This window comes from Caenorhabditis elegans, chromosome II (assembly GCF_000002985.6).
Source record: "Caenorhabditis elegans chromosome II".
NCBI classification, from domain to species: Eukaryota; Metazoa; Nematoda; class Chromadorea; order Rhabditida; family Rhabditidae; genus Caenorhabditis; species Caenorhabditis elegans.
The window spans coordinates 4,153,176-4,179,711 of NC_003280.10; the positions used below are offsets into that span (position 1 = coordinate 4,153,176).

The following is a 26,536-nucleotide window of genomic DNA, read 5'->3' on the forward strand; positions in this document are numbered from 1 at the left end:
TCCGGTCATCCGTCTTTATACCTGTCTCATGATGACTCATTTTTGAAATTCAAACGAGGTAGACTCGGCAGTTAGGCACTTTTTAAGCGAACACCTGAGATTGAAACTAAGCGTAAGCCGAAGCGTAAGCGTAATCGTAAGCGTAAGTCTAAGCGTAGGCCTAAGTTTAAGCCTAAGTCTAAGATTAAGCGTAAGCCTAAGCCTTAGCCTCATTCTAAGCCTCAGCCTAAAGCTAAGTCTAAGCCTAAGCCTATGCCTAAACCTAAGCCTAAGCCTAAGCCTAAGTCCAAACCTAAGCCTTAACCGCATGTATGTAGTTGTTCCAAAATTGTTTAACTTCATTGCAGCTAATTTTCCTGAACACCTTCCTCATTAGTTGACCTATTTTCAGCCAATTACAGTTTGAAAGTTCTTTTTAAATTTGAAATCCTCTAATTCCCTTTCCCCCCTAAATGACCTTTAATACCCATAGAGTCTCCTGTCCTTTGGTGGCCACTTTTCCAACCCGATTACCTCTAATTTCCCACTCTCTCCTTCTATGTCTCTTTTTCTGGTTACCAAGGGACCACAGACTACTAACACACCTTTCTACCGCTTTTATCCCGAACGGGAGGGGGCACTATGCATTAATTATACTTACGAAGGTCGCAGACTTTTATCTTCGTTTGTTTTCGATTTTGCATACTTTTGTGTGTTTATTGATTTTTTTTTTCGTGTGAAATTTGAAATCTTTTATTGTCGGCGGAGCGAATTTGCATTAATGTTTTTGTTAAATTAGGTAAGAAGAAGACATTTTATATTAAAAATTTATAAAAGCTATCGATTTTCTATAATATTGGTGTAACATTTTAGGGTGTTTTAGCGGAAAGCCAAAAATTTCTGAATTTTCTTTTTAATTGTTGACTTTTTCAAACATTATTTGTATTTTACATACCAATTTTGTTTAAGAATTTAAAAAAAAAATAATAATTCAAATATGACGAAAAAACATTATCCGGACGTTAAGTTTGCTATTTTTGAGAAAAAAACAATAAACGACAAATTTTCTCAAATTCGGAAAACTATGCGTCTTTACAGAGTACTATAATTTTACCCTAAATAAATTCTGCAGTGTTTTTTTCTATTTAATTTACATAGATTTCTCACATTTTTTTCAAAAAAATAAATAAGTGCACAAAACTGAAAATTGATGAAAATTCCAAAAAGATAAATTACAGTACTCTTTAAAGACGCACACTTTTTGGCATTTAACTAACATTAGTCGTATCGAGGCCGGGTATCACATTTTTGGCGGAAAATTGCAAAATTAATTAAAATTTTGCAATTTTGCGTCTGAGTAATATATTTACAAGATGGTGGAGTTGTTTAATACTTGAGTTTTTCTAAATTCAAAAATTTCAGAGATTTTTGTGAAACTTTTTTTCTATTTTTTGGGTTAAGGCAATTTTCTATTTTCTATGTTTCAGTTTTCCGGTGTACCCCTCCACCTTATTCCTAGTGACCTTACTTGTCTCGGGTCCTTCATTACCTTCCCTTTTCGTCTTCTAAACGCATCTCACAAAAGTTAAGTGTTGACTCATTTCTCTCCCTCAAAAACCTTACATGTTCCTTTTTCGGAATGCCTCACACAACAAACCAGCGATGCATTTCCGAACACACATATGTCCACCCATAAAAGTGCGATAAGTAGATTTTGACTGTATATTCCCTGCAGGTGGTCTCTTTCTCTCTCTCTCTTCTTTCTGTCGGTTAGTACCAGAAGCCTGTCTCCCGTTTTGTCATATTCTTCTCTTTTCCTGATGCTTCTTCTCCACTACTACCACCTGTCTTCTTCTTCCCTTCCATTCCGTTCGTTTTCCTATTATCGTATTAGTATATACTAATATGCGTTTGACGTTGGAAACCTGAAGTAGATTCTCTCCGGAAGATAGATTACCACATTTTCACTAGTCGGTTGTTGGATTTATGAAGCTGTTAACACATACTTTTTATTAGCTGGACAGTTCAGGAATGGATTTGGCTTGGGCTTAGGCTTAGGTTTAAGCTTAGGCTTGGGTTTAGGCTTGGGTTTAGGCTTAGGCTTCGGCTTGAACTTAGGCTTAGGCTTAGACTTAGGCTTATGGTGAAGCTTAGGCTTAGGCTTAGGCTTAGGCTTACGCTTACGCTTAGGCTTACGCTTAGGCTTACGCTTAGGCTTACGCTTAGGCTTAGGCTTATCCTTAGGCTTAGGATTAGGCTTAAGCTTAGGCTTCGGCTTCGGCTTCGGCTTAGAGTTAGGCTTAGGCTAGGCTTAGACTTAGGCTTGTTCTCTAAATTTTTAATGTTTTTTTTGTTGCAAAGACTATAGTTTTTTAACAACTTCATGACGCATTTTATTTAAGCTTGTAAACTTCTAGGCTTATAGATTTTAATGTAAAATTTCGGGAATTGGAAATTTCGATATTGAATAAAAAAATTTCCAAACAACGTTTGCAACATTTTTCTTTAGAAAAAAAATTGTTTTTTTCTTTTTTATTTTCACATTGTCTTTTGTTCCTTAAGTTTTTATTCCAACTTTGCTAAAAGTATTTACAGTTAATTTTCAAAATTATCTGCAGAAATGGATTTCGATTTCGATTCGGAGCCAAAAACGCCTCCTCAACTACCCCCTGCTCCACCGATTCGGACAGTGTCGAATAACCCAAAAGTCACGTTTAAAGGCGCACAGACTTGGAGAGAATCTGTCGGAATGTTTTTGGTTATGGCACTGGCATTGGCAGTGGCGGTTAGTTTTTCAAATTTTCCCCAAAAAATTTAAGTTCAAAATCCGACCGCGGTCACACTTGGCCGGAATCCATCTGCTATCTTTAGTGAACCGGATATGAGAAAAAGTTTGTTTCGAAAAAGGAAAAAAAAGAAGATTATATGCACATGAATACTGCTTCACATTTTTGCAAAAAGAAATATGTTGTGTGCTTATTTTCAAACTTTTTTGGGATTGGAACTTTCCGGTACACTGAGCTTTAAACCGAATTATTAATAGGATTAAAATAAGCTGGGAAGGGGGTTCCGGGAAGATTATAAATTTTTTTTTTGGTTTAACTGGAAAAAGATTATTACTAATGAGATACTAGGTATACAAATAAATAAATAACAAAAATGCACGAAACCTTGTGAAAACTGCAAAACGAAATTTCGAAAAGACAAAATTGAAGAGTGAATTTTTGAAGCATGAGTCTACAGATATTAAGCCAAAGAGCTGAGCCTGAAAGACTCAACTTGAAGGCCTACATTTGAAGGCCTACGCCTGATAGCCTGGATGGGATGTGTCGAAAAGCCCTTGGGATTAAGTCGAAAGACTTAATCCCAAGGGCCTTGGCCTAGGGTCCTAAGCAAAAAAGCCCAAGCCTTAGCCTGAAGGTATAAGCCCAAACGTTTCGGATTCCCAAAATACTTCCTGACTCATAACTCAATTTTAGAACCAAATCTGACTGAATCACAAAATGTTTCGGGAACTCAAAAGAATCTATGACCTGATTACTCGGTTATTCTTAATAAACACCCTCTGCAGCTGTAAATACATTATGAATAGGTGCTAGTTAGATAGATCAAAAGTTTTTGTTAGATCAAAAAGTGAAGAGGAAGTCAGAAAAGTTGGGTTCGAATAGTGATATGGTCTATTAGAGAAATAATTGAATCTTTGAATCTGTGAGTCTGTGTCGGAAAAATATGTTAACTACAAACTAGGATTTTCTCCTTTTCGTAGTGAAAAATATAGTTTAGAAAAAGCTAGCTTAGTGGTAGTCCTAAACCTGAGACTCGGTTTAGGCCTACTCCTGAGCCTAGAACTAGGCATAAGCAGGTGTCTAAGCCTAAATACATATCTGAAGACCATACTTAGGTTAGAAGCTTAAGTGCCAGCTCTTGCAACCTTGAAATGCTTAACATCTACTAACCGAAGTTGTGAATCCTGATGGCCTAGCTCAAAGCCTAAACCTAGAGCTAGCCTTAAGCCTAGCCCTTAGTCCTAGGTTAATGCCTAGTCTTGGGCCTAAATCTAGTCCTAGGCCCAAACATGGCTATAGACCTAAACCTGACCATAAGCCTATGGCCAACGCATAAGTCTAGCCCTAGTCTAGCCAGTCCTGTTCCTAAAATTTCTGAAATCTGAAAAAATCTGAAACTTTTCGGTACTCTCGCTTCTTTGTTATGAATTTTTCATCTTGTTGTTCACTTTTAAGCATCTGAAATTATCTGAAAACCCTGAAAATCCCTAGAAAAAACAAGACACTTTTGATATATAAAAATGTAATTTATTACTTTTTTTGGAAGCTTTAATGTCAATTTTGGTTCAATATATACAAAGAAAGTAAGGGTTTCTAGAGTCTACAACAATTCAAAAAACAATGAAGAAAAAACAACAAAATAACATTTAAAAAACAAAACCGGAAAAAAATAGTAGTTCGAATGTGGAGAGACCCGTGAAGGCGGCTTGTGTAGATTTTTGTACAGATATTTAGAACAGTTAGGGCTCATAGAGGAGCTTTCCAAGAAGCTTAATAAAATGCAGATACACATCTGCGGAACCCACGTCGCTTCTCCTCGATAGTCCTCTGGATTGCAGCCTTGACTGCTGGGGAGCGGTGAGCATCGACGTTGGTGAGAATGTCTTGATTGATGTGGAACATTTTGTAGAGAATTTAGAAATTAGAGCAATTGAAGAATTTGAAAAACTCAAGAGATTAGAGTATTATCAGTGTGTTCTCTTGCTCTTGCTTATATAGGCACCCGTGTGCTCTGGTGATAATTGGCTCCGCCCCGCGTTATCCATCCAACCGAGCATGGTCATGAGGCGAGAGACGGGTGAACAAGAAGAAGTCAGAAGAAGATGAATAGAGAGGAGTCATAGGAGCTAATTAATCAGCAAGATTTTTTGGAGGGGAAAAGGGTACCACGAGGTTTCTCGAGCAAAGCTTGCTTGAGAAGGGGTACTGTAAGGGAGCAGAACTTTTGATGTTTCTAGAAATGGGAAAACGTTTTTTTGAAAAAAATCAAAGCTCAGCTTTGGATGAGGTGTATGCCAAAAGTCTTGAACCAAGCTTAAGCCTAATAGTAACCGTGAAGAAAGAAGCCTGAGACTAAATCTAAAGGCCCTAGTTTAAAGGCCTAAGTTTGAGCTTCAGCGTAAGCCTAAGACTAAGCCTAAGCCTCAACTCAAGCCTAAACATATGCCCAAGCCTAAGACTGAGCCTAAATCCCAAGCCTATGCATAATTCTAAGCCTAAGCCTAAACGTCAAGGGTTTGCCCAACGTTCTAAGCCCAAGAACTCGGCCTCATTTTCTTCCGAATTTGTAGTTTTTGATACCTTTTTTTCTGAATTCTCGTCAAACCTTCCAAAATTTCAAAGCCTACAATTTCCAAATTACTCTGTTTTGACCAACATAATTGCCGGCTGAAAGATCAAATTGAAACTTTTTATTCCAGAAAAAATCGGGTTTCCTGCAAAAGCCCGAGCCAATTTGTGCGCAGTTTTGCCCTATAATTTTCTCTAATTTCATGAGAATCTCGTTTACTTGAACTTTGAAAATTAATGGCTGGTGTTTGAAATTTTCATACCCCAGAAGATTCTCTTGACTGGACAGGAGGAAGAAAAGAAATATTCCAAAACATTTTAAGATTCACTTGACTTATTTTCAGTCTGAAAAACTTGAAATCCTGTTCCGCTTGGCTCGATTTTTTATCCATCTGATTTTTCGGTTTTAAAAAAGAGTCACGTAGTGGCTTACAGACCTTTTTGAACAAATTTTGAAAATTTTCAGCCAAATTTTTAAGGGATAATGCACAAAGTTTCTGATATCCGGAACGTTCGGAACAGGCATAATTAATCGCTTCTAGACGACTTGTTGTTGAGCGGAAATTTGATAATGTCTGGGGGTAATCACGGGAAAATTGTAAAAATTGTAATGGATCAAAGAACATAAAACATAATGGTCTCAGTTAGAGAAAAATATTCTGTGAAAAATTTTAAAAGGCATGTAGGAAAGCAGGCAGGCAAAAAACCCAAAGTTGCCGAATTCCAAAAACTCATTCATCAACTTTTTTTTTGTTTTTTGATTACCAACATATTAACCCAATTACTCACATAAATCCTATCAATTTCACACATCATTTTCCATTCAAAAAATTCAAAATTCTTTCTCCAGACAAAGCGAAAATCCTCAGCATTTTCACCGGGGGCCCCCTATTATCGGATTAGGCAATTTTAATCCAATAAAAGTTTCGGAACTCCCTCAATAAAATAATGGAAACCCAACAAAAAATGATGAATTTTAAGATTTTAGAAATGATGGGCAAAAGCTCTATGACTAAGAACATTTGGCAAGAAAACTAGAGTTTTATGTTTCTAGTTTGATTTTTTTTTTTTGAAGATTTAAGTGCAAATAATGTGTCATGACAGGGGGTGAGCTGGCTGGAAAACATATTAACGAATGATTGTTTGAACTCACTGAGGAAATAAAGCAGATAAAGAAGCGGGTTTAAAAAACAGTTTTTAGTTAAGCAGACGACATTAAGCGGTTCCGTCTGTCCAACAGCCCGGAAGATGTCGGGCGCTGAAAAGGAACAGGAAATTACAAGCGTCCGACGCATACCGGGTCCCACCCTGCAAATGTCAGACGCTGTTACGCTTATTGGATTTTCGTAATTTTGTCAAGTTTAGAGACTACTTTTTGGTTGATAAACGTTCTAAAAATTTTGAAAATTTGTTTTACAGCGCCCGACGTCTCACGGGTTCTATAGGGAACCCGAAAATTGTCGGGTGCTTCACACGTTTCTTCAGCTTATCCTTTTTGAAATAGCTGAGGTTAACCGGGTCATTTTTATCACCAGACATCTTGTAGGACAAATGTTTTTTAATTCGAATTTTGAGCCTCCGTAGTTTTTCAACTTTAGAGCTATTCTTTGCAGTTCTCAAATTCCCAGTTTCGTAGTGGGACCCAACCTAAAAATTGAAATTTGCAGATCTCAAGCCTGGTGCTCCTTTGTTACGTGTGGAAGGACAAGCAAGTGTACGATCATATTGTGGATTTCCTCGACAAAACGATACAAATCTCGAAAATCGCTGAACGTCCGTTCCTAGGAGTATATCAGTTGTCTGAAAAAGAGCTTGAAGTGCTTGGAAACGAGAGAACTGTAAGTTTTAGTATTGGTTCATAGACCCTTTTTGAAACACTCTAGTTAAAAAATTGCCGAAGATCTCTCTGAAATTGTAGGTAGACCGCACTGGCCAAAATGATGTGAATTTGTATTTCAAAAAAACCAAAAAGTTATTTGTAGCTGGCGTTTTTTTTTTCAATTGAATTTGCATAATCAACTTATAACATTTCTTGTACTACATATTTTTAAATAGGATTTTTTTGAATTTTCAAAAATGTGAGGGGATTTCCCCTCAACTATCTGCAAGTTCCAACATGAACTCATTGTTTCTGACCCCCATCTCTTATGTGATTTTTTACATTCAAAATAAAAAATGAACAACAAAATCGAAGTTCAAAAGATCCTTGATCCAACACCAGAAAGTTTTTTGTATTGCTCTTTACCCCGCAACAACAAAATGATGAACTCAAATGTATATGGGATTAACTAGAAATAGACAAAAAAAGTAGAAAAGTAATCGGTTTTTGGTGGCTTTCTCCGAGAACCCACGCAGAGTAGGCGCCATAGATTAAAAGTTCTGGAAGCAATTTTCGGTTTTATTTGGAACTGGAAAAAATTAACTAAACGAGACCTACTAAATATTGGTCTTTTTTGGCAACTCCCAGAAAAGAATTCAGAGACAGAGGAGCTTTTAAGAAAATTTCATGTTTCGAAAAACAAATGATATTTCTTTTCGAAGTTTTTTTCTGAACATTTCCAAAAGAGTCCTTCTTCTCAGTTGGCTTTTGAGATTTATAGCTGGGATGCCCGGCAAATTTGCCGAATTGCCGAATTTGCCGTTTGTCGAGCACGACAAATTTCAAAAAGTAGATTTGCCGAACTTGTCAAGCTCGGCAAATTTTGAAATTTGCCGCACACCCCTGATTTGTAGCATAAAAACACCAAAAATGAGCTACAAAAGTTTTCAAAAAACGTTGAAATATTAGTTTAGGCATAGCTAAACATTTGCCAAAGTTCCAAAAAAGCAATATCGGAAAAAGTTAATTTTTTTAGATTTTTTTTCAAAAAAAAACCTCTTATTTCAAATTCGATTTGAAAAACACATTTCAACGCAATTTTTCAACCACTTATTTTAATTTTTTAACGAGTTTAAATTTATTTTCAATGACAACACTCTGCCAACTTTCAGGCAACTCATTGGCAACTTATGTCAGAAATTTCTAAAAAAGGGCTGACTGTCGCCAGAAAGTTGTCACAAAATGTCGCGCCTGCCATAAACTTTCAAACGTTCCCAGAAACTTAATACCCCTATTATCAAAAATCATGACAACTTCCGGAACGTGTGAACTTCTCATGACGGCAAACTAAATGTGATTTTGCGTCATAAAAGGGCAAATAAATAAAACATTATATATCATTGGGGGATTAAGGTTGTGAATAAAAAAATAAACAGATTATCATTATAGGTCATTTGTCTAGCTGTTCACTGAATATTGTGATCATCATACTTTTTGGAAAAATGGCCTTTTGAAAAAGAAAATAGAAAAAAAGTACAATTAAAAGAAAATAAAGAAATTTCAGTACAAATGGTTTCTCCGCGGCTACCTGCTCTCCGAGCTCGGCGTCTTCTTCTTCATTTTCTTGGCCTCGTTCCTCTATTTTTGCTTTGACATTTCCGGTGGAAAAGCTAGAGTTGTGTTTTGGGTAAGTTTGTTTTTTTCGGCTGGAATTCGCTTACAGTAATCCTATCTCAGTATCTGAGCTACAGTAATCCTGAATTTGAATTTTAAGAAGTACAGTAGTCTCCAAGAAGTACAGTAACCCTACAAAATTTCCAGCTTGTCCTAGCCACCGGAATTCTCTACGCCGTTGTACCAATCCACGTGTTCACCTTCGTCCTGATGCCCTACTCAAACATGCTTCCAAACGCCACCGAGAAAATTCTGAACCACGCGATTCCGCATAATGTGGGTGGCATTCAACAAATGGAAATTGGACTCGGCTGCACATTTGACTTGAATTTATATGCGGCAAATCGGAGAAAACTTAATCCCAATGTAAGTCTGTTTATGGGATCTGGTGAGGATTGGGAGAAGCATAATTTGATAGATTTAATAATACTATTTGAACACTTGCAATCGCTTTGCGAACGAGATTAGATGATTAATTAATAGGATTGCCTGTTCTTAAATGGCGAAAAGCGAGGGTGAAAATGTGATGGAGCAATAGTTGTGTCTCGAAGTCTTATTTTAATGACTAGTAGTAAAAAATTGAGATTAAAAAATTGGGGTTTAAAAATTTGAGAAAAAAAGATTTTCGGTTTTTCCTTATTCTTTCAGCACTCAAAAATCATCGGGGGTTTTAGAATGAATTTTTTGAAATCCTAACGTGAATTGCAAGAAGCTGGAAAAAACGCAAAACTTGTATATGGCCGCCGCCGCCTGCCTACATGCCTACGCGAGGGCTAACTGTTTTTCTAATTCTGGCTACTTTCTGTCACACTCTAGAAGTTTTGTGCCGAATTTTGGCTACTTTCTATTAAACTTTGACCGGTTTCTAAAGCAGCTGTATGTTACATTTTGGAAACTTTCTGTCCAACTCTGTCAACTTTCTGTCAAACTTCACAACTTTCGTTCAACCTTTGGCAGCTCTCTGTCAACAATTGACAATTTTCTGTCAAACTTTAGCAACTTTCTGTTTAGTTTTGGCAGCCTTCTGTCAAATTTTAGCAACTTTTTGTCAACAATTGACAATTTTCTGTGATCCTCTTACAATTTTCTGACAATTTTTGGCAGCTTTCTGTCAAAATTTGGCAACTTTCTGCCAAGCTTTCACAAAAACTGACGGTGCCTGCCTACTATGAAATTCGAAAATCCCCCTTTAATCCTTGATGTTAGAAATGAAAACAGACCAAAACATATAGATTCCAAATAAATATGTTTATTAGCGGCATGAAACCCGTCAAAAAAAGTTATTAAAAGTTATAGGAGAGGAGATCAAAAAATAATACAGACAAATAAATACAAATATTAATGCGACTGGCATGGTTCAAATATTGAATACGATCTGGAGAAATTCAAAGAATTCGGGAAGTTTCGGAACAGTTGAGGAGAAATTTTTGAGAGAGAAAGGAGGAAAAACTTTTCAAAAAAACTTAATGCAATGAGGTGAAGCTCCTTCGGAATCCACGTCGACGATCCAACAAGCTCCGTTCAATAATTTTCTTCTCTCCATTGCTCGGCTTACGGGTCAGCATAGTCTTCTTGACCATAATTTCAGTATTCGAGAAGTTATAGACATCCTGATGAATATGGAACATTTTTCCAAAAAATGTAGTTAAAAGTTGCTCAGTTAGTCGTTAGGATGTAGAAAGTTGTGGCAATATGAGAGAATCTTTTGGGATCAGCCTCTAGATCTTAAGAGAGTTTTATAGTAACGAGCTCTAAGAAGATGAAGCTCCTCCCATGGTTGATATATCTAAGAGGGAGGAGACAATGATATCAGTACTATGAGATTATTCGAGGGGCACATCGTTCTGATCTCTCGGGGCAGAGAGGGTGGGGATGGGGGATTAAGAAGTAGGCGATGGGGAGCACTAAGTTGGAAGTGAATTTATGACGACGAAAGATTTCTTATGAATAGATGTTCGTGGAATTATTGTTGCGTTGCAAGCCTACGTAGCCTCCAATGGATGTTTGTCATAGAGCTTGATCCTCGGGCTCAATGTATTGGTGCATTTCTGGGTAAAGCTATTTTCGGTGTACCTAGATTTCAGGTTATTTCTTGAGTTGTACTATAATATTTTGAAAATTTGTATTTACAACCAAAAAATGTGGTCGTTTATAGTTTTTTGGAATTTATTTACACATAGTGAAAGTTCAAGCATTCCCCAATTGCCCAATAATCTCTAAATTGCTCTAAATTTCCCGAAACATTTTTTTTGTAGAATTCGGAAATTTGTCAAAATTTTGATTAAAGTTTTTTACAAATCTGAGAGTTTTTATGCTATTGTAAGTTACTTTTTAAAAAATCCCGTGCTGAAAAATAATAAAATGTTTCGGAAACAAAAACCATACGATTTGATCTTTTTTGTTGAATATACTGGCGCCAATTCCGAGTGTCATTTTTTTAACCAAATATATAAAATTGCAAAAAATTAGAATTTACAGTGAGAGTTTTTTTCGATTTTTTTCCAGTTTTTTTTTTTTTTCATAAAAATTGAAAAAAAAATCGAGACAGTTTTAAGAACCAAAAGTTCAAACAAAATAAAAGTACTGTCTATAACTTCATATTTCTATATTATTCTAATTATCTATGTTCTCAAGAATCAGTCCAAAAATATTGCGGCCGACACCTCACGGGTCCACTTCCAATATGACTTACTATTAGCACTATGTCTATATTTTATCTGAAATCTGAAACTTGAAAAAAAATCTGTTTTTTTAAATTTAAATAAATTTTCATATATACTAGATTTTTCTCTTAATTTTCGCAAAAATCACATTCTTTGGTCATTTTTGGCTTCAATCAACGTAGTTTCAACAGAAGAGATTTTCCGATTTATCATCTAACTGTTGAGTACATTTTTTTGAAAAAACAGTCTACTTCGTCTATAAAATTTTGATTCATTTTTGATCCTTTGCATGAAAAAATAACACTTCCCAATTTTGAACACTTCCTGACTGTTTGTTTATGGGCATTTCTGCGAGCAAAAAGAAGCGGCTCATCCCACATAAGAATTTAAGTAATGAGTTGAAAAAATGACTCTTCTATTTTCAGCGTTTTTCATGTTTTTATATGTGGAATAGTCACAAAAGTCAAAAATCATCATTAATCGTGCATAATTTTGTAAGATAATACCGTTTACTTGTAGTTTGTAGTCCCACGTTTTCAAGTGAATAAAACTATAAACTTTGTGGCTTGAAAATTGTTTGATCCTATTTAAATGTTAATGTAGGTATATTAAACACGGAGATTAAAAATAAAAGCAAGCAAAGGAAGTGATCACACGGATTGATAACGTTTTCTCTGTTGGAAAAAAGTTGGAAAAAGGAAGTGATGTGCTTCAGATGAACCTAAGTTTAACTTGGTTTTATGTTTTTAGCTGGTCAATTTGTATAATTTTTGAAAATAAGATTGTCCAGCTTAAAATTTCAAATCACTACTTATATTTTTACGGGATAAGGAGATAACTCCATGCTTGCAAACCAAAACAATTACTCAGCACTTTTTCAAATTTTACAACAAACATAACAAATTTTCAGAACACTTGCGATCCACAAATCGACTCTTCTTTCATCCCAATCTACATGTTAATTGGTCTCCTTGTCATTCGCCTGCTCCCAATTGTGCTCGGTGTCCTCCTCGCCGTTAAAAAGACCCCGCTTAGCGAAGGAGTCGCACAACTTGTTGAGAAACTTCGGAAAGGGGAAAAGAGAAGGTAAGCTTGTAGCTCAACAACTATACTTTCTTTAGAATCAACATAGATACTAACTTTCTTCTAACCTTCGCCATTTTTTCTAGGTTATACGTTAAGAAGCAACAACGAACCACGACCACTTTTGATGGAGAGCATGTGAGCAAGAGTACGACTTTTGGAGTTGATGGTACTCCACCAAGGTGGGTAAAATGCAGCCGACAACTTTCGGGTACTGTGGTGGCTAGCTCATCTGAACCGGTAAGGTGTCGGCTGCAGAAAACGCGAGTTGGGCCGACGTCTTGCCGGTTCTTTTTGGAGGAACCCGCGAGCTGTCGGCTACAATACATTTACACCTTGAGTATCATCTAGTTTCAAATAAGTGGGTGACCAGCAGCCGGCACCTCGCTATTTTCTGATTGGAGATACCAGCGATGTGTCGGGTGCTGAAATGAATAGAAAATTTTTTTCGAGGCCCGGAACGTGTCGGATGTTTTCTTTATATACTTCGCGTGACCCTCTCACAGAGTTCTCTAGTAATAGTATCAACAGCCGTCCTTTTTTCAATTCTGAAAAGACTCGCAAGGTGTCTGCTGCTGCTGTTTTGAGGCTGTTTTTGGCCCACCAAATGTCGGCCGCCGAAAGTGTTCATAATAAGAACTATTGGTTTCCGTGCACACACTTTCAAATCGAATCTTCGATCTTTTAATATTTATCTGCAACAACATAAACACACACTCACCACAAATACGAACGATCATGAGTTGCCAGCGACTAAGAAGTGAAATCTTAGATTTGGGGAGAAAAGTGCGGGATAAGCCGTCGAAATGATACATGGCTAATTGGATAAACGATGAATTAGGGGGCAAAGGGGGGAGAATAATATAAATGATGTTTGTGCCTTTCAGAATCACGTCAACTCCACTTCCGCCTGTTCCATCGCCAGCTCAAATTGATCATAGCATTAGGTAAGAGATTATGATGGAAATGCCTATACAGTAACCCTACAGTAACCCTACAGTACCTTACAGCATCCATCCCGTAACACTACAGTAACCCAACCATAACTCTACGATAACCCCTTGTTAGCTCTATAGTAATCCTACAGTAACCCTACAGTAGCCTTACAGTATCTTACAGTAACCATACAGTAACCCTACAGTACCTTACAGTGATCTCACCGTAATTCTACAGTAACCCTCAATCTCTCAAGTTTTCAGCTACAACAACGCCGCCTATTTTGCCACTTCTGGCGCTTTTTCCTCTCGATCCAGTGATATTTCCAGAATTGATGCTAGCGAACTTTTCAAGTGAGTTTTGAGCTTTTTAGTATCAAAAAAAAATTGTATCAAATAATTTCAGAAACCCTATCAACCGTGCTCCATCGGGCAGTCTCCAGTCTGAAGTGTGATTTTCTTTGAAAAATTTCAATTTTCTCGCTCAATCTCTCACTACGTTGCCTTTCTTTGACAATCCTGACCAATTTGAAGCATCCTCACCTCAGTTTTCTATTGAAAAAAAACTATATCTTTCATTTTGCCCCCACCTTCCCCGTTGTGTACTGGTATTTACTGTACTTATATATTGAATTGCATTTTTTTTTAAATATTTTTTGTGAAAATTGAAATAAATACTTGGATTTAAAAATTGAAGCGATCGACATCTTACGAGTCTAATAAATTTCTAGTTCCATTTTCTAACAAAACGTTCATTTTTTAAATTAAAAAGGGAAAACATGTTCAGGAGAAATTGTAGACGAATGGCATCAAACAAGCGCTCATATTAGTGACTGAAAATAACAAATCTCCCAGCATATCATACTCCACACTTACCAAGTAATGAATAGAATTTTGCTCTTTTTTCCGTTCACCTCGGATGATTCAATAGTATGGTACTCCGACTCGTACTCATAGGTAACTCCATTTGGGTATTGAGTGGCATACCATCCATCATCCTCACAGACTACACCAAAGTATGAGAACATGTCGACATATTCACCGGTTCTTGGTTGCGGGGTAAGGGCCAACTGAAGTGAAAGCCTTTGGTATTAAAACTATAAGACCTCCAAAAATGTTAATATACATATGTAGTAAAATACTCAATTTTTTCCAATAAATATTATTTTTAGAATTCGCATGTTTGTCCTGAATATTCCCAACTTATGTTAAGGTGCCCATGGGCGCCTCCGCCGGCCTCAGCGGTCGCCGCGCCGGCCTCACGGCGTCACTCAAGCCGTATGTATCCGAATGTATAGTGCGGCGAGGAACCCCGAAAGTGTCGGCTGCTTCCAAAAAACTACCTCTTCCCACTACGTTGCGCACACACCAATCTAGCACTCATCGCACGCCGAGCTGCGGAACCCCGAACGTGTCGCCCGCCTTTCGCACTTCGCTGCATACACACAGCGGCGTCGGCGTGAAGCCCGCATTTCGCGCCTCACTCATCTGGGAGCCCTAGTTAAATCGACATAAACTCTCACTTACGGGATATTCATCCGCTTTATCAGGTCTGGGAATCTCGGTTTCTGACCACATGAAACTGAGCGATTGATATTTATCCGCCGTACAAGTCACATTCCGAGTACAGCCCGCTCCTTCCGAGTACAAAGTTGCCACGGGGACTGGAAAAACTTGGCTATTAATAGAAAAACGATAAGAAAACTAACATTGAACCAAAGTTTCCAACATATCAGGGCATGGACAGCGGATTTGGACATGGCAACCTTCACAATAAATTGAGCCAAAAAGCACGACGAAAAACACAATACTTTTCATTTTGGAAGATTTTGATAGCTCCTGTGATGATTTTCAGGGGTTTTATTGGTAACTGCTATGTAAATTTTTCGTGTTGGTATGTTAATTTTTGTTTTAACATATAATTTTTGATTCTTTTGATTAGAATAAATTTTCCAACAAAAAATTCATTTTTTTTTTAAATTAAAACACTTATGTACAGTGCTGGCCAAAAAGATATCCACTTTTGGTTTTTTGTGTGTAACTTTTTTCTCAAGCATCCATTTGACTTGAATTTTTCCGTGTGCATAAAGCGAAATGTTACGCAAATTTGCGGACCGAACATTACATGATTATCGATTTTTTCTGAATTTTATTTCAATTTTTTGATTTTTTCGTTTTTCCAATTTTCATTATTTTTTTTGAATTATCAATAAAACGCACTCTGTTTGTTGCACTGGATTTGTTTGGTTGATAAATTATTTTTAAGGTATGGTAAAATCTGTTGGGTGTAAAAATCTTTCCTTGGACGTCAAGAAAGCCATTGTAGCTGGCTTCGAACAAGGAATACCCACGAAAATGCTCGCGCTGCAAATTCAACGTTCTCCGTCGACTATTTGGAAAGTAATCAAGAAGTACCAAACTGAGGTGAGTTCGAAAAATATTATTTTTTAATAATAAATGTTTAGAAATCCGTCGCTTTGAGAATCTCGCCCGGCAGGCCTCGAGTGACAACCCATAGGATGGATCGCAACATCCTCCGATCAGCAAGAGAAGATCCGCATAGGACCGCCACGGATATTCAAATGATTATAAGTTCTCCAAATGAACCTGTACCAAGTAAACGAACTGTTCGTCGACGTTTACAGCAAGCAGGACTACACGGACGAAAGCCAGTCAAGAAACCGTTCATCAGTAAGAAAAATCGCATGGCTCGAGTTGCGTGGGCAAAAGCGCATCTTCGTTGGGGACGTCAGGAATGGGCTAAACACATCTGGTCTGACGAAAGCAAGTTCAATTTGTTCGGGAGTGATGGAAATTCCTGGGTACGTCGTCCTGTTGGCTCTAGGTACTCTCAAAACAAAATAACCACTTAGAAAAAAGTTACACACAAAAAACCAAAAGTGGATATCTTTTTGGCCAGCACTGTAAATTTCAAAATGTTCAGGAGAAATTGTAGACGAATCTGGCATCAAACAAGCGCTCATATTAGTGACTGAAAATAAAACATTTGAAGAAAAAAAGAAAAAATATCAAAATTTACTTACCAGGAAATCAATACAATTTTGCTTCTTTTCCCTTCCACCTCGTCTGGCCCAATAGTTCGGAAGCCCAAACCATATTCATAATAAACTCCATTTGGATATTTAGTGGCGTACCAGCCATCATTCTCACAGACTACTCCAAAATATGAAAACATATCGATGTATTCAATGATTCCTGGTGCTGGGACAGTGGCGAGCTGGTATATTTAAATTTTGTGGAATCCTTAGACGTTACTTTAAAGGCGCACGGTTTTTTTTCTTACGGTGGGTTTTGCCACGAAATTGTTCTATGATCCTTCTTGCTACAAGTTTTGAACTTTGACTGGAAACTTTGAGAAGTCGAGGAGTGTTTGCAAGTTTCTATTTGGCTTGGTCTTGGACTTAGGTTTGAGTTTGGGCTTAGGCTAAGGCATAAACTTAGGCTTTGGCTTTGGCTTAGGCTTAGGCTTAGACTCCGGCTCCGACTTAGTCCTTTAAGTGACGTACAAAGCAGGAAACTCAAGGCTTCGTCAGCCTTGAGAAAATTCTACAATATTTGGTCTCTAAACTAAATTTTCTCCAAAAATGTTTCAAAGTCCGCCAGAGGTAACTTACAAAATAATCATCATCAGCTTCATCTGGCTTGGGAATCTCGGATTCTGTCCACATAAAATGGATAACTGGATAACTATCAACCTGACAAGTCACATTCCGAATACAGCCCGCTCCTTCAGAGTACAAAGTTGTCTCGGGTGCTGAAAAAGTTTGACTACCCCACAAAAACCAACTAAAAAACTCACATTCAATCAATGTATCCAACATATCTGGGCATGGACAGCTATCATAACAGCCTGCTTCACAATGAAACAAGCCGATAAGCACGACGAAAAGAAAAAAATTGTTCATTTTCGGAGAATGATGTGATGGTTTTCATGGGTTTCATTGTTAGATTGATATAGAAAATATTCGTATTGTTGTGTTAATTTTTGCGATTTTTGATCTGAAATCTTTGAAAAAATGAACAAAAGTGAAAAATATGTACGAATCTCTCATTTAACTACAAAATACTTTTTATTGTACTTTTGGAGTAGCGCATGTGAGGAAATTGCTAAAACCACTCCTTTGGTCCCAAAATGACCAAATAATAAAACTTTTCAAAAAAATTTTGAAAATTCTTTATTTACTGTCAAAAAGTGGCAATTACTCAGTTTTTGCCACTTATGATTTTGGAAGTACACCAAAAAACTAAAACATTGTAGGGGTGGAACATGCGACATTTTTTTAATTTCCTCAAAAGCTCGTCTTTTTCAAAATTTTGGCAATTTGCCAAAACTCGGTCTGGGTCTCGGAGCGAAAATGCGACTGCCGCGAAATTCAAACAAGATTTTCGGGTCTTGCGGGAGCGTTTCAATCTTTTCGATCGTTTTTGCTGCGAAGACTGAGAAAAATAATTTTTTAAAAATCCACCGCAGCAAATATTTCATAAATTCTACATCAATACATCTACATCATCTGCTCAAGTTTGCTCAACTGTAAAGTGAAAAATGGAATTTAACTTGTAAGTTGAATAATAAGTGCATTTATTAGAATACTGGAATTTGGATAGTTTGGATAATTTGGAATTTAAAAAATTGGAATGTTGGATTACATATTTGGAATATTGAATGAGACACTGAGAATCGAATTGAGGTAAAATAAATTGGTAATTTGAGTGGGAATAAATTATAAAAATTGGAGGAGTTGTGGGTGGAGGTCGCTCAAATAATCAAAATGGGACCTTGAAGCTGAAACACAATATAATTGGAATATTAAGAAATATTAAGATGTTTCAAGATTTGATAACGAATTATTTGAGAAGTATTGAAGAAATTTGAGTGCAAAAAGTATAAAAACTGGAGGAGATGTGTGGTTCAGATCATGAAATATGTTATTGTGATATCAAGTTTTTTTTACAAATCAGGGGTGTCTAGGTCACAAAGTAATCATGGAATCTGACTGATTGTAGTTGTAGTGCCTCGAGCATTGTATCCATTGAACCAAGCCTCCAGCTGAGCAGCTCCATTTACATCAGGTTGAACAACGATTCTCGTTCCAGGGGTCACGCTCAACTACAACTCCCCTTCAAATTGAGTTGGAACAATTCCTTTGAATGCCACAATTTTGTTTTGGAACTCCTCTACTCCGGAATCCATAGCTCTATACCCCCATAGAGTAAGCCGAATTCTAAAATTCGAATCGTCAATGACCACCATATTTCTCAAAACTGGAGGTTTATTTTCTATTGGGTGGTAATCATCGAGAAAATCATTGATTTCTTCAACAGCAACAATAACGTCAATTGGCTTTCGGTAGTATTGCTCATTTTGGACATTGCAGAGCATGACCCTATTGAGGTTCAATTTTGGGACTGTCAACACGGCTGGAGCAGGTTCAATCTGAAATTTTTGAAATAAAAGCAGTCTGGTAATTTAAATGTTCGCTTACCGTGGGGAATTCATCCAGTATAATTTCAAATGCATGTCCAGTTTGGTTGTACAGTGTGTGTCCATTTTTAACTTTTCCGCCGGTGAGGTAATACGACTGCAATTTTGAATTATAAGTTTTGCGAATAAGAGAAGGTACATAGCAGGGGTGTGCGGCAAATTTGCCGAATTTTCCGTGCTCGGCAAATATTGGAAAACCAAATTAGGTGAATTTGCCGAACTCGCCGAGCCATTTTGAAATTTACCGCCCTCCCCTGGCACATAGATATTTTCTCACCTGATCCTTCGCAATACTTCCGTAGAGCCTGACGCCTAATTCACCGAAAGCAACACATCGAATAGTGTAACCATTAACATCCGTGATCTCGAAGCTGAATACTTTCTCTGGACGGCGTTTATCATCCATGAGTGTTACTCTTCCATGGATCTTGAAATTATCGACCGAATCGTTGAGATTTGCAATTGGAGTCACAGCTGCAGGTGGTGCTGAAATGTATTCCAAAGCTTTTTTGAACTTATATCTGATAATGAACTAACCATCAACGTTTTGGTCGGTCGCGGGATCCTCCTGTCTAATCTTGACGTTGTGCTCATTAAAAATTATGATTTCACATGCATGGGTTGTGTAGCTGGGATAGTCGTCGCTCTTCAATTGAATTTTTCCATCCATCACATAGCATAGCTGTAAAAGGTAAAGGGAAACTTCTTGATCATTTGCCGAAAATTTTCAATTCCGGCAAATTGCTGATTTGCCGGATTTGTTTATAGGGATTTTTTATTTGAAACACTTGAAACTGTGGCTTTTTGAAATTTTTTCCTCCGTTTTCTTTAGATATTTTCATAGAAATTTCTTATTTTTCAAAATAGATGTAGAAGCATTCATAGAATGCGTACAATTGTGCCAATTTGAAATTTCCAAAAAAATATATATATGGGCAAACCCAAAATTTGTCAAAAATTGTCGGCTAGTGCCGTTTTTCCAATCGTCAATTTGCCTGTTTTCCGATTAGTCGGAAATTTTCAATTCCGGCAATTTACCGGTTTTCCAGAAAAAATCGTTTGCCGCTTTCCCCTACCGCACATTATGTATCGAAAATCACTCACCTCATTCAATTTAAGCTCACGCTTACAATATTCGCCAGCTGCTCCAAAAGCTACACATCTGATCGATTCTCCATATGTGTCAGTCAGATCGAAACTGACACCGTTTGTGATTTCCTTCATGAAAGTCACTCTTTCACAAATTGCGAAGTTGGAGATTTCCGGGGAAAGGCTTGAAATCGGGGTTAGCTCTCTATCCATGATTCCTGAAATGATTTATGGTGAAATGCTGGGATGAGGTTGAAGTTTTGGTAAAATAAACGTGTAAAACAAATAAATAGCAAAAAGATTGGAAAAAGAACACATGCATTCTAGAAAAATCGGAACCACAAACTGTCATCAAATAATTATAAATTTAGTGTGGATACCAATTCAATATCTAATAAGTCTGGTCTACATAAATCAAATAGCCATGTAAACTTATCCTAATTCGAATTGCCCTAACAAAAATAATGGATGGGTGTCCCGCGGGAAAGTTCAACTGTCCTACGTCTCCAGTTATTACACTGTCTTTATTCAGCTTTGAAGGTAACACTATGTTTTGGTATAATCTCATATATTGTTGGCGGTACACTTCTTGAGAAGTGGCATGGGTTCTTCAAAGTATGTAGCCGTCTGACGTCAGCATATACGAAAATATTCGAAATTATTCGAAATTATGCGACACTATTCTATGAAAGCATTACATCGTAAGCATATATATGACTTTTCGAAAAAAATTGCATTTCGCAATAACCACTACTAAATTGATTTTTCGAGAAGCATGTCCTTTCTTTCTTTACGTCTCTTGCGCCAGGGCAGTTATCTCTTCATTGGGGCGCAAATGCAACACAAGTCACACAGCGCGAAATTGCAAACATTGGCTTAAAAGTTATACTATCAGTTGTTCTAGAACAATACGAATCCAGTTTTCAAAAAAATTAGAAAATTTATAGAAAAACTAAAAGCTGAGATGTGGCACCCGATCGAAGGACTAGAAATATTTCATTTATAAATGATGAAAATGAACATTCCGTGCGCTTTATATACTGGCGACGAGAGAGTGAGAGAGTGCGAGGGGAGATCGAAAGCTCTGTGTGGGTCTCGCAGCGAAAATTCAACCGCCGCGAAATTCAAACTTGAGTTTCGTATCTCAAAGGGTTCTCTGAAATTATTGTTCCATGCCTCGTTACCTCATTAGTCTTACCTCGTTAGTCTTCTTCAGAATTTGTTTCTATGAATTAACAGAAAGGAAAGGGATTGTTATCTTATGTTAGAGAAAAAAGGTATGGAGAGGGTGTATATTAAAACAACAAGAGGAAATATTATGAGGGAAATAAGCAAAAATAAGGAACATTTTCAACGAACAATTTTGAAATAAGATGTACAATTTCAAAACGTGTTAAAAATTTGGAAATTGGATAGAAAGATTGCTTGTCTTTTGTCAGTGTTTTTTTTTCTATTGATCCAAATAACTTCAATTTCAAATATTATTAATTTCAGAGAATTTAATGTGAAATGTCAACAAAAAAAGCCAACCAAGGAACTTTATCAGTGATTTGTCGCCGCGGGAATCAAAATTCATCCTTTTTTAAGCTTGAACTATTATAAGTATTGTTATTCATTTTTAAATTTCAACTTTGAGATTTCAAACTTTAAAACCCTCTATCTACTCTAAACGATGTGCAATTTTCAAGACAGTGTCAACAAGATATGGAATTATATAATTTATTTATAAACGACGTTGGTCCAAAAAACAGCAAGAAACGGAGTAAACAAGTGCGGGGATGAAAAACGGGAGATTTTGAATTCAACGACTGTAAAATGTTGGGAATCTTGTTCAATAAAAAAGAGGGATGTAATTTTTATGAAAGTAAGACTAGAAGAAAGTTTGGAAACATTTCGAGAATTTTAAGAGGTGGTCAACATGAAATAGAGGGATTAAGTTTTTAATGAAAGCATGTTAATTTAAAAAAAATCATAGTGGTTTCAAACTTATTATAGAATCATTGATGGACCTGCCAATCCGTGGAACCGATTCTGCATTTCCAATGCTCCATCGACATTGGGATTGGCCACAATTTGAGTTGCTGGTGTTACACTCAAATAGTGCTTTCTCTCGAGTTCAAAATACGACGGAATAATCCCATTGAAAGCAATCACTCTGTTTTTATAATCGTCGACTGTAGCGTATAATGCTCTGTCTCCCCACATTGTGACACAAATGTCACCGCCAGATTCGTCCTTAACCGTCATGTGTCGTATAAATGGAGGTTTATCTCCTCATGCGTTATAGTCACTACAAGTTTCATCCATGTCTTGGACAAATACAAGAATATCAATAGGGGTTTGGTAGAACTCTCTCTGGAATGCATCGCATAGCATTTTGCGACTGTTGCGTGGTACTGAAATGTATTGTTTTTTTTAGCTAAAGTTTAAAAACAAAGTTAATTTTCGATACGATGTTTGTGACGGACACATCGAAAATTAACTGCAAATAAACTAACCACCAACGTTTGGAAACATTACGGGAAGATGTCTGATCTCAAGCTGAAAAACGAATAATTTGTAAAAATTTTGTAGCACCTCATCGTTCGACTTTGACAGCTAATATTTCAGCTGATTCATTAAATTTTTGAGAATTTCAAATACCAGAGCATAGCGATAAATTTGAAAAACGATTTGACACTTTAATTTTTTAAATATGATTTTAGGCAACCGAGATATAAACCTTCAAAGTCGAGTAATGAGGTGGAATAATAATTGAAAAAATACGGTATGAATAGAAATTTTAAACAAAACTGTTATTGCAATTCGTATTTCCTCTATTAGTCATGCATGCAAGACTAATTTTCAATTTCATATTTTCAATTATTTTAAAAGACTATAAGAGACTGCAAGACTATTTTTTGAATGCCTCCTCTCTGAAAAAATGTTTTTTTTTTGAAAACTTAACTCGAAAGCGTTTAAACATCCGAAAATACATACATTTGCAATATTTCATCAATTGTTTGATCAATTTCTAGTTCATTCACCAAAAAATAAGAAATTTGATTGCGTTTCCGCAAAGTATTACTGGTCTTACAGAAAGAAGGGTACAAGACTGATAGAGGAAATACGGTATATGTATATGTATGAACATATTTTATTCATGGAGGTAGACATTGAATCACTAAGAATGGGAAAAGAGGATTCATCAAAAAACGTATCAGCAGAAAATAACTGGCAAATGATGAAGAGTGGGAATTCAACTTTGGAAACTTTAGTTCTTATCATCTCAACTTTGCAATCATTCACAGTGTTTGTTTTGTAGAGAAATGCCCACATTTTGAAATAAATTATGAAACAGTGTTTGAAAAATAGAGACGACGACGATAATGTTAATTTTAAAGCGGAACTTTCAATCAAATAATCCAATTAATACCTATACAGTAACCATATCAGGCTTCAATAGTGAATCCATTTAAACCTCTTTAATAACGTTTTGATACTTCTACAATATACCTACGTTCTTCTTCATATTTATAGCTATATAGTTTGCTATTCTACCACAGTAATTTAACCGTTGCTTCAGACTAGTCAGTTAAAAAAAATTTATTCGAATGACACAAAAATAAGGTAAGTCTGACATTTTTCAGATTCTAGAAGTAGTAATTTCAGTTGCGCACAGGACAAAATATGGGCTCTGTTGTCTTCATTGCTCAAAGGGTCCTTCCAAACAGCGCCATTTGAATAACTCAAAACCTTTGAAAAACAATAGGGGCCGTTTGTGACGTCACACTCTTCAGGAACGAAATCGCATTAGGTATATTTATTCCACCGATAAGAAAAATTAATAGTTTTTGCAAGTGCGCTTTATTTCTTCCCAGCTGAAACAAGTTTGATTTAAAATTGTAATCTTCAATGTCAACTTTAGAAAAAATTGTGTTTATTTGCTTTGAGAATCCCCAGAAATAATGCTCAATGTGAGGTAAAGAGTTAAGTGTGAACTGTTTGTATTTATTAGAATAACACGCTTATGCAAGTATACAGTAGTATCGAGGAAAACATATTCAGATTGAACGTAATTTTGGCCCTGCCGATAAAGGAGAAGTACATGAGTTTCAGTAGGATATAGGAAAGTTATTAGATTGCCAATACATAGATTCATTGGTTTTATTTAAGATGTATAATACAATGGTGTTGAAGTTATGTTGGAATTTGACTGATGGTTGTTATTGCGCCTCGAGCATTGTATCCATCGAACCAAGCTTCTAGATAGGCAGCTCCATCTACTTCTGGTTGAATCACAATTCGAGTTCCAGGTGTAATACTCAAAAACAGCTGACCATTCCCTTCAGTTGGTATGACTCCCTTGAAAGCAACCACTTTGTTCAGAAACTCCTCCCTTATAGCGTCTACAGCATTGTATCCCCAGAATGTTGCACGGATTTCAGATTTTGAATCGTCAATGACCTGTATATGTCGTTTATGTGGAGGTTTATTTTCAGTGGGAGTGTAATTTTCGACATCTTTGAACTCTTTAATGCATACAAGAACATCGATGGGTTTCTTCACATTAGCAACATCGCTGAGGAATACCCGTTGGATATTGAATTTGGGAAGTGTAAGCAAGGTTGGAGCAGGTTCCATCTGAAAATCAAAAATTGAGAGCCGATATTTGAAAAGTAGTATTTACAATAGTGAAATTGTTGAGATCAATTTGATAGTCGATCCCTGTCTGATTGTAAATTTCATGGCCTTTTTTAATGTGTCCTCCGGCAAGGTAATATGACTGTAATTTTCAAGTATATTTATTATGAATAGGTAGTTGCAGAGTGCATAATCATAAATCTTATTTTGAAACATATTTTATGTTTGTTTGATAATAAACGACTAGCACAGGCCTAGGCAAAATATTAATTAGAACTTCGCGCCAAAATTTTTTGGAAAAACTGCGTTTGTGCTCCTTCTGATTTACACTTTTCCTTAACAACAAAATACCTAATTTTAAAATTTACATTCTTCTAACCTTCACAAAAATCTTACCTGTTCTTTGACAAGATTTTGATAGAAAACGTCAGCCTCTGGAGAAGAAGCAGAACATGCAATTGTGTCGCCATTAAAATCGGTTATCTCAAAATTGAAGCGTTTCTGGTAGTGGTGTGGTGGACGTGTATCCATGAGTGTAACTCTGCCGTGGATCTTGAAATAGTTGACACTTTCCTTGAGGTTTTCAATTGGAGTCACGGGTAACCTTGATAGAATAGTGGGATCAAGTTTAATCTCAATCTGAAAAAGTAGAAAATACATTACTTTTCTGACAACTCTTGTCTCTTACATCGCGCGGATTAGAAATGATAATTTCGAATTCGTCGTTGGGGTAGATGTTATAGTTTTTATCTATCGGTTGTACTTTTCCGCCCAGCACATAGCAGAACTGTAAATCGAGATTTTAATGAAATTATTACATAAATCAGCTTACTTGTTTTAGCTTCAGTTCCTTATTACACCAGTCGCCAGTAGCTCCGAATGCTACACATTTAATGGTGTCTCTATCAGAGTCAGTTACTTTGAAAATTGATGCATTTCTAACTGATTTTATGAATGATATTTGACCATATATTATAAAATTCGAATAATTCGGTCTCAGTTTTGAAATGGGAGTTAACTGTCTATCCATGTCTTCTGAAATAATTTTTATGATTTCAATGAAGAAACACTCACAGAAGCATAAGAAAGCCTATACATATTTTGCCATGGAGGAAACTATGCAATTTATAGATTTTTCAGAGAAACAAATTGCAACATTCGTGCTAACGTAAAAAATTTACACATATGAACCAAAGAAAAACATATTTTACTATTACACAGAGACATTTCAACAGAAAAAAGACTAACAAATAGTAAAAGGCGAGAAATAAGAATTGGAAAATTTGCGATTACAACCAGCAGGGTTCTCTGCTTATCAATCTGTGTTTGCCTTGTAAATGAGTTATGAAACGATGCTTGAAAACGAGGAAGCAACGATACTATGCATCATGAGAAAAATGAGTTGCTAATATCAGTAGAAAAACAGAACGAGAAATACATTACAGTGCAATTACAGTACTTCAATCAATTGCAATGATCCTACAGTAATCTCTTATTAGGCAACACAAGACATTTGCAGAAACCGTACTACGCTTGAGTGATTTTCGGAATAAAAGGGGATTATAGGAAAATTAGGCTGCATTAAAAACAATAAAATTTCATCTATTTTGTCAAGTTTCATGTTGTGATGATGCCAAAATTTACAAAAAAGGGGTTTTGTTTGAGCACATCACTCAACATGAACCAACTTTTATTTCAGGTCCTGTAAAATCTCAAATGCTGGAAATAAATATAAATTTGAGAATCTTAGTTATTTATAGTTTTTGAAATATTTAATCACTTGGTGAGACTCCCGGACAAATTCCCCTAATTTT

The 26,536-nt window shown here is 36.4% G+C and overlaps 5 protein-coding genes, 1 non-coding gene and 1 pseudogene across 7 annotated transcripts; 2 read left to right on the forward strand and 5 right to left on the reverse strand.

Annotated features, from left to right (window-relative positions):
* The first annotated feature begins 2,597 nt into the window (after window positions 1–2,597).
* Window positions 2,598–14,196, forward strand: R03H10.2 (uncharacterized protein). Its single transcript, NM_062327.6, has 9 exons — window positions 2,598–2,764; window positions 7,001–7,171; window positions 8,717–8,839; window positions 8,974–9,192; window positions 12,400–12,575; window positions 12,659–12,754; window positions 13,460–13,519; window positions 13,772–13,861; window positions 13,914–14,196. The coding sequence occupies exons 1-9, from the start codon at window positions 2,600–2,602 to the stop codon at window positions 13,960–13,962; spliced, it is 1,149 nt and encodes a 382-aa protein (NP_494728.1). The 5' UTR covers window positions 2,598–2,599; the 3' UTR covers window positions 13,963–14,196.
* A 183-nt stretch (window positions 14,197–14,379) lies between these two features.
* On the reverse strand, window positions 14,380–15,329 carry R03H10.4 (Ig-like domain-containing protein; the record flags this gene model as incomplete). The annotated part of the gene is made up of 3 exons (NM_062329.3): window positions 15,217–15,329; window positions 15,035–15,171; window positions 14,380–14,577 (listed from the first exon to the last, which is right to left on the reverse strand). Exons 1-3 carry the CDS (start codon window positions 15,323–15,325, stop codon window positions 14,380–14,382), a joined length of 444 nt encoding a protein of 147 aa, NP_494730.1. The 5' UTR covers window positions 15,326–15,329.
* A 1,218-nt stretch (window positions 15,330–16,547) lies between these two features.
* On the reverse strand, window positions 16,548–17,433 carry R03H10.5 (DUF281 domain-containing protein; the record flags this gene model as incomplete). The annotated part of the gene is made up of 3 exons (NM_062331.1): window positions 16,548–16,745; window positions 17,143–17,282; window positions 17,328–17,433. The coding sequence occupies 3 exons, from the start codon at window positions 17,431–17,433 to the stop codon at window positions 16,548–16,550; spliced, it is 444 nt and encodes a 147-aa protein (NP_494732.1).
* R03H10.10 lies at window positions 16,915–17,000 on the forward strand. The gene has a single exon (NR_050986.1). It is a non-coding gene; the product is annotated as an Unclassified non-coding RNA R03H10.10 (non-coding RNA).
* A 655-nt stretch (window positions 17,434–18,088) lies between the features above and the next one.
* Window positions 18,089–20,323, reverse strand: R03H10.6 (Replication protein A OB domain-containing protein). Its single transcript, NM_062332.7, has 5 exons — window positions 20,115–20,323; window positions 19,548–19,692; window positions 19,288–19,496; window positions 19,012–19,107; window positions 18,089–18,962 (listed from the first exon to the last, which is right to left on the reverse strand). The coding sequence occupies exons 1-5, from the start codon at window positions 20,310–20,312 to the stop codon at window positions 18,636–18,638; spliced, it is 975 nt and encodes a 324-aa protein (NP_494733.2). The 5' UTR covers window positions 20,313–20,323; the 3' UTR covers window positions 18,089–18,635.
* A 1,765-nt stretch (window positions 20,324–22,088) lies between these two features.
* Window positions 22,089–22,616, reverse strand: R03H10.12 (annotated as a pseudogene). The gene is made up of 2 exons: window positions 22,598–22,616; window positions 22,089–22,495 (listed from the first exon to the last, which is right to left on the reverse strand). Coding segments are annotated over exons 1-2 (426 nt in total).
* Window positions 22,617–24,070: 1,454 nt separating this feature from the next.
* Window positions 24,071–25,763, reverse strand: R03H10.7 (Replication protein A OB domain-containing protein). The gene is made up of 5 exons (NM_062333.6): window positions 25,555–25,763; window positions 25,411–25,509; window positions 25,119–25,361; window positions 24,769–24,864; window positions 24,071–24,722 (listed from the first exon to the last, which is right to left on the reverse strand). Exons 1-5 carry the CDS (start codon window positions 25,750–25,752, stop codon window positions 24,279–24,281), a joined length of 1,080 nt encoding a protein of 359 aa, NP_494734.3. The 5' UTR covers window positions 25,753–25,763; the 3' UTR covers window positions 24,071–24,278.
* Window positions 25,764–26,536: the final 773 nt, after the last annotated feature.